This window comes from Neofelis nebulosa, chromosome X, assembly GCF_028018385.1.
Source record: "Neofelis nebulosa isolate mNeoNeb1 chromosome X, mNeoNeb1.pri, whole genome shotgun sequence".
NCBI classification, from domain to species: Eukaryota; Metazoa; Chordata; class Mammalia; order Carnivora; family Felidae; genus Neofelis; species Neofelis nebulosa.
In genome coordinates, this window is record NC_080800.1 from 83,577,295 (window position 1) to 83,584,769 (window position 7,475).

The 7,475-nt window shown below is 39.5% G+C and overlaps 1 protein-coding gene across 1 annotated transcript; it reads left to right on the plus strand.

Annotated features, from left to right (window-relative positions):
• The first annotated feature begins 3,889 nt into the window (after positions 1-3,889).
• On the plus strand, positions 3,890-6,849 carry TCEAL7 (transcription elongation factor A like 7). Its single transcript, XM_058712854.1, has 3 exons — positions 3,890-4,021; positions 4,632-4,699; positions 5,057-6,849. The coding sequence occupies exon 3, from the start codon at positions 5,068-5,070 to the stop codon at positions 5,368-5,370; it is 303 nt and encodes a 100-aa protein (XP_058568837.1). The 5' UTR covers positions 3,890-4,021; positions 4,632-4,699; positions 5,057-5,067; the 3' UTR covers positions 5,371-6,849.
• Positions 6,850-7,475: the final 626 nt, after the last annotated feature.

The following is a 7,475-nucleotide window of genomic DNA, read 5'->3' on the forward strand; positions in this document are numbered from 1 at the left end:
GGACTAATTTGCTGTCAACTTGAAGGACTCTTTTTCATACTTCTTGTAAGGTGCATTTACAAGCAATGAATTCTCTCAGGTTTTGTTTCTCTGGGAATGTCTTTATTTCACTTTTATTATTTTTTCATAAGATAAATATTACACAACATAATTCGCCATTCTAGCCATTTTAAATTGTAGAATTCATTATCTTTTAGTACATTCACAGTGTTGTGCAGGTATCTATACTATCTAACTCCAGAATATTTCCATCATCCCAGAAGAAAACCCCAAGACTTTTAAGCATTCTCTCTTCATTCTATTGTCTCCTAGTCCCTAGAAACCATTAATTTTCTTTCTGCCTCTATGAGTTTGACTATTATGGATATTTTATATAAATGTAATAGTATAATATGTGGCCTTTTGTGCCTGGCTTGTAACTCATTTACTATTCTTTGCCCAGCCTCATGAAGTTCCACTTTATGTATGTGTAACTTAATATACAGCACAGACTCAAGGGAAACTCCAAAAAAAAATTTTGGAGAATGATTTTTTGCACTAATCCCTCATTTCTGGTATTATTCCCCACAAATTTCAGCCACTTTCACCTCCCAGAATTTCAACTCTTTATTGTCAACTCAGGAAGGGAAACTTGCTCACCTTCCCTGTGCCACCATCCATAAGGTATCTTTCATCAAAACCCAAAGCAATCTTACAGCTCACCCTGATTGCTTTGCTTCTCTCAGGGACCACACCATTTGTCCTGCCAGTTGTCCAGAGGATGAAAACAATTGTAGTTGTTTGATATATTTGCCCTGTTATGTGGTTCTTCAAGATAGGAGGATATGCCCAATTCCAGTCTGCCCATAATTTTTGCCATTTGGTTTATTTTAGCATATTTTGTACAATTCTAGAACAGGTTGTTTATAGATTCCCTTCATCCCATGTGAAGTCCTATTGGAAAAGGAACCAGCAAGTCACCCATGTGTCTACTTAACCCACAGGAAAATTCACCCATGTTTGGCACAGCAAAGGTAGGAGTACAATGTATCTCTGTCTTTACCTTGCCATCTCTTTTGGATCAACCAGATAAGCCGTGATCTAACCAAGGATTGTACACCAGTATTCCCTTTTCACAGACCTCTCTCTTTATGTGATCCTCTTAGAAATACCACCTCCACTTGATTTAAAAGAGGGAATAATCTATGCCCTTTCTTTCATCCATGAAAAAGTTATAGAATTGACTTGCACCATGTGCCAACCCTGGAGTCAGAGCATCTTACTTAAAATTCTATACCAATTTTTTATTGTGTGACTTTGGGCAAGCAATTTAATCTCTGTACTTCTTAGTTTCCTATTAATAGTATTATAAATATTAATTTATAATAAGCATATGTAAAGTGCTTACAAGAATTGCTGGTACATAAGTATTATGTAAGTGTGAAGTATCATTGGTGGCATTGTTATAATGAACAACACTGACCTCTACACAAGGTCAATGGCTTCCACATTTCTTTATATCTTACCCTTACCTGTCTCCTTGCACTGAGTTGGGGAGAGGGAAGGCTGGGGTGATTGTTGTGGGTAGTAGAGCTGGCTTAGAAATGCTTTTTGGCAAGCTCTTATGAAGGTATCTGGTCCTAATTGTTGGAGTTTCTTTTTATGACACATAATGCCTCTTTGTCCTCACCTGTGAGTGCCATGAGTCAGTACTAAGGAAACAAGTGAAATCTAACTAAATATCTTACCTTGCTTGCATTGCATGCAGTTTCATACCAGCTTTTACTTAGAAATGGAGATATATTCCATGAGATGTTCAGAAGATCAACTAAAGATGTTCTTATCTAGTGAGATTGTTGGTGGATGAGATAAAATAATTCAGGGTAGTGATATGATCATATCTGTTGCTTGGAATCATTATTCTATTAGAAAGTAAAAAGCTGTAGGTCAAAGAGACCAATAAATGTTGTGGATGTCCAGGAGTTATGGCTGTTTTCATAAGGGGGTGGCACTAGAGCCAAAGTGAGAACTGGGAGGATTCCCAAAATCCTTACGAGGTAATCATTGAGACCTGTCATTTATTGGAGCACTTGGTATTTTTCAGTCATATACTAAATGGTTTATATAAATTATATCATTTAATTTTGACAACTTTATGAAGTATTAGCCTCATTTTATAGATGAGGCACGAGGAAGTTTTAATATCCAAGTTTTATATTCAAGGTTATACAACAGGTAAGCAAATGCAATTAATTCAAACCCAGATCTGTTAAAAGCTATGCTTCTTACAACAATGCTAAAATCTTCAGCATCTGGATCCTTCCAGCCATTTGAAAACCATGAGTCTAACCATCTGTATGAAAAGGTGTTCACAGGGGCGCCTGGGTGGCTCAGTCGGTTAAGCGTCCGACTTCAGCTCAGGTCACGATCTTGCGGTCCGTGAGTTCGAGCCCCACGTCAGGCTCTGGGCTGATGGCTCAGAGCCTGGAGCCTGTTTCAGATACTGTGTCTCCCTCTCTCTGCCCCTCCCCCATTCATGCTCTGTCTCTCTCTGTCTCAAAAATAAATAAACGTTAAAAAAAAAAAAAAGAAAAGGTGTTCACAGAAGATTCAGGGACTCCCTACCCCACCAGTTAATCTTATGCCTCTATCACAACTTACCATTTCTTAATAACTGTGACAATACTCCACTTTTTTAAAGACCTCTTTCTTTTAAGTATTTTCTGGAACTATTAACATCAATCTTGTTTGTGGCAACTTTGTATTCATTATGAGCTAAGGTCTTCCTTAAAAAAAAAAGCTTTAAGAACACATTCCTCTTTCTGTTGCATATATTTCAAATTAACATATCAACAACAACGAATCCACTAGATTAGTGCCAAAATCCTTAGCAACAAAAAATTCAGTGTGATAAGTGACTAAATGTGACCAGTTTCTGTCACTGCATCTAATTCTCCAGTGTGGCTGAATGAGGTCTAAGAAAACATAAGTAGGATGGCAATGTCTGGGAGAAATGAAAAACTCTTTGATTCTGAATAAGACTATTGAGGAAAGGTGGGATCTTTTGAATACAAGAAATAAAGAAAACTGCATAGTACAAACTGAGAGAGAGGGAATGATATTGAGATCAAACTAGTAAAGTTTTATGACTGATTTTTGAGCTCTGGAAATCTAAGGGCAAGGTGCTGTTGGATTATGGCCTTAGTAGTTCACCTAATGAAAGGGCCTCACATGCCGAGCTCCTCAGAAGGGTAGCATCCAGCTGCCCTGTATGTTTTAAACTTCCAAAAATGTGTCTGCCTGGAGGGTCTATATTTATCTTCTGACTCAGCAGCAGAAACAGGTGTCCTGGTTCTTTTTCCCCCCCTATCTTGAGTCTTTTTCCAAATGTATTTATTGTTATTGTATTTCTGATTAATAAAAGAATACAATAAGTTGATGGAAAAAATGGAAAAGTAGGAAATTATCAGAATAAAAGTAAAAAAACGCCGTCTCAATCAATACTTTCTTTTCTAATTTACTCTACCCCCTACAATTTGGTTTTAAGAATTGAACAGAAAGGTAAATGTGGCTATTAGTGACTGGTGGGGAGGTGGTCAAGGGAAAACTGCTACCTTTCTGTTGTAGTTTAGAAGAGGATGAGTAATCTCTCTCAACACAACCCTAAAAAGTAACAATGGTTAATACGACTCTAGGAAGCTGCAGTCCTTCTCTGGTAATCAGAGAAAGGCAAATTCCAACCATAGAGAGACAGGGCCACTTTTGACCTCTGAAATTAGCGATGACTAAAATGAATGATAGGTCCTTGGTGTGGTGGGGAGGTGGGACATTGGTAAGTCGGTCCACTTCTGCAACACAGCTTGTGGGAGGGGAAAGTGGGGACCAGAATTGGATGACATAATCCTCACGTGACCAGGAGCTGCTGCGAAGTCCTAATATTCACCGGCTTCTTTCTCCTCTGGGTCCCAGTTCCTTACTGTCCTGTAGGCGTTTGTGCTTGTGGCCAAGAGAAGGAGGACTTAAATTCCTTAAATCTCAGAAGGTTGGTTTGAGGGAACCGCTGGGACCCGTGGGGGTGGTAGTGGCTGAATCCAGTGACTGGAATAGGTCCAGGCTCGCTTTTCCCCAAACCCCTGCAAACTCGTTGGGAGATTATTGTATTTTTTGAAAGGACAGGGTGGGGGAATAGGTGGAAGCCTCCTGAGAAACAGCCACAGACTTAGTGATAGTTTAGAAATAATCGGCTTCTCAGATTGGTAAACTTTCTGTTTATCCTCCTCTTTATCTTTATCAGAGCTTATCCTCTGAGTTGTGGACTGTTGTGTGGAATCCTGGGGTGGAGGCGGAAATTTACACATAATTTGAAAATATTTTCTCCCATTCAATGCCTCCCTGAGGGCTATGGGAGGGGGCGGGGGTGCCGAGGGTTCAGCCGCCCTCGCAAGGACTAAGCCAGAGGTTGAGGGGTGGGGGGTGGGGACAGAGATCCAGAGGAAGGGATAAGAATAGGAGGGGAACCAGGAGGTAGAAAATTTTGGGGGACAATGGTTATGAAGATCCCGGACTCAAGATAATAACGAGTGTTTTGTCTCTGGGGCTGGTGGATCCACAGAGAGCTCCCTCCTCTCCTCCCCCTTCCTTTCTGTCTGCAGGTCCACGGGTCTGCGTTCACTGACATCTGGAGGCAAGAAAAAGAGGAAACTATCCTTAATCTTCATAGGTCAGTGTCGGGGAGGCACTTAGCCCGGGGTCTCTGAGGGTGGGAATTGGGAAGGGCAAGATCTGGGTAAAATTTGCGGCCTCACAGCTCAACTCTCGGTGCGTTCCCTTTCTCCCGCCGGTGGGAGAGGCCATTAGCCTTGTCTGCTGGGGAAATGGTGGGTTGCCGGGAGAGGGGGAAGGAGGAAGAGTGGTAGGGGGTGTGGGATAGGAAGGGGAGGCATCTCAAACTTCAAAGGGCTGGACCTGTGTGGCCCGAGTGGGAAATTAGGCTAGTACGTTGTTCAAAGAGAAACTGACAAACCTGAAATCAAAAGAAACGAGGCATTTTGCTCTATATTTTCTCCCCGGACTTAAGCTGGAAACATCATGCAAAAACCCTGTAAAGAAAATGAGGGAAAGCCCAAGTGCAGCGTGCCAAAGAGAGAGGAAGAACGCCCCTATGGAGAATTTGAACGTCAGCAAACAGAAGGGAATTTTAGGCAAAGGCTGCTTCAGTCTCTCGAGGAATTTAAAGAGGACATAGATTATAGGCATTTTAAGGATGAAGAAATGACAAGGGCGGGAGATGAGATGGAAAGGTGTTTGGAAGAGATAAGGGGTCTGAGAAAGAAATGTAGGGCTCTGCATTCTAACCATAGGCATTCTCGGGACCGTCCTTATCCCATTTAATGCATTTCTCTGCTGAATTCAATTATTTTATGTTACTAATATTACCACCATTGGTTTCTTTTTGTCTGCATGTTCTTGCTAAATATTGCTACCATTTTACTCCTATCCTTCAATGTTCCTTTGATTTGCATATGACTCCTGCTTCCTACATCTCATCTTTTGACAATTTCACTCATTTAATAAGGATGTTTCATTCATATGCATGGGAAGATGCTCACTGTATACTGTAAAGTGAAAATAATAAGTTGCCAAACAGTGTGTGTATGTGTATATATACACACATATATATGCACATGCACACTTTATATGTACATTTATATATGACATAATGCAAAAGAAAAAGTTAGAATTATTATACGCCGAAAGGTTAACAGTGAATTTCTGCGTGATATGTATTTTATTTCTTTTTTGCATATCTGCATCTTCTCATTTTCCAAAAAAAATGAATATATGTGCATATGTGCGTGTATTATTTGTTTCACAAAGAACTAAAATAAACAGACACAATAAAAACTTGTCAATCACCTTTGAAGGGCAGTAAAACACTTAAAAATCTCTTGATAAGAACTATAAAAAAGAAATATAAACTTCAAATTACCTTTGGACCTCTTAGCCAGAGGAATAAAACTGACAATTATTACAGATATACTTGCTTAGACTCAGTCTTTTCATGGGGAAAATATTTGCCTCACAGAGCTGCTGTAAGGAAGAAATGAGGCAACTCTGAGCTGGGCCAAGTAGACTCAGTCCTACCTGTGCATACAGAACTCCAACCCACTACAGAACATCAGTTATTGGAGGGAGGTCCCTGGCATGACTTACCTGTGCTCAGGAACGAGTTCACTAGTAGGCAGGGCATTGGGGGCTTCCATGCCAGTCATCTGCTGTTAAACCCCACTCCTCCCCTGGGTTCTGCCATGCCTGGTGGGCACTGCTACCTCCTCTGCTGGGTCCTTTACTCTGCTGGCCCTCACTGCTCCTGAGACATTGGAGTGCTTGGGTGCCAAATCCCACTCAATTTCCTGGAGTCCTTACTGGGTTGAACCTCCATTCTTTTCTGAAGTCTGTCTACTTTATAGTGACCCTTAACACAGGTGAGACTGCCCTAGGATTGCTTGAGCCACAGTGTCTTGCAGAGTTTTTAGCAAAACAGCCCCTTTTGTTTTTAATTCCAGGACCTTTCCTCTAACTAGGAGTCAGACATGATGAGGTCATTTGAGGAGTAGGACCAAGGTACAAGTTTGAATAAAAAAAGTGCTGTAGTCAGAGTTGCTGCCTTACCTCTAAACACTAAGGTTTTATCTTCCTTCTCTTGTGAGATGATCTCTCCATGAAGGCTCCTGGCAGGCCTGTCCTACTGGTTCAGAAGACTCTCGGAGGACATGTATAAATTGCACAAAACAATGCAGGAAATATATCTAAGAAAGCAATCCTCATCTTTCTATCACTTCTCTTTCTGAAACATATGTAAAAATTCTTTAAAAGACTAATATATATATGATATATATAATATATATAACATATATATATAATATATATAACATATATACACATATAGAAATATATGTATATATACTTTTTAGTGTATATATGTACATGTATGTATGGTATATATTTTTAGTACATGTGTAAGTGTATATATATATATATATATTTAGTCTTACAAAGGATGTATATGAACACACACATATATACACTTATATATATATGCATATATAAATGTATGTATACATATGTATACATATACACACTTAGGCATTATTTCTTAATTGGACTTCTTGAATTTTGCATCTCAATATATTTCATTACATTCTTGATTAGTTACTTACATATAGTGGGCATTTAATAAATGTTTGCTTAATTAGAATCTAGTGTTCTTGGCCCAGTTTCACTTCTGATTGCATAAAATTGACAATAATCTATTTCTGTGCAAACTATAACTTTCATTTTCAAATAGGACCTAACAGGAAAGGGGTTATTTCCCAAATCAGTCTATAAAATTATTGTAACAGGGCACAACTGACGTCTCAAACAGATCTTTACATTATAGTCATCTGGAGTGCTTACTCATGCTCTTACATACACTCTGAATCAGAATTTCTGCA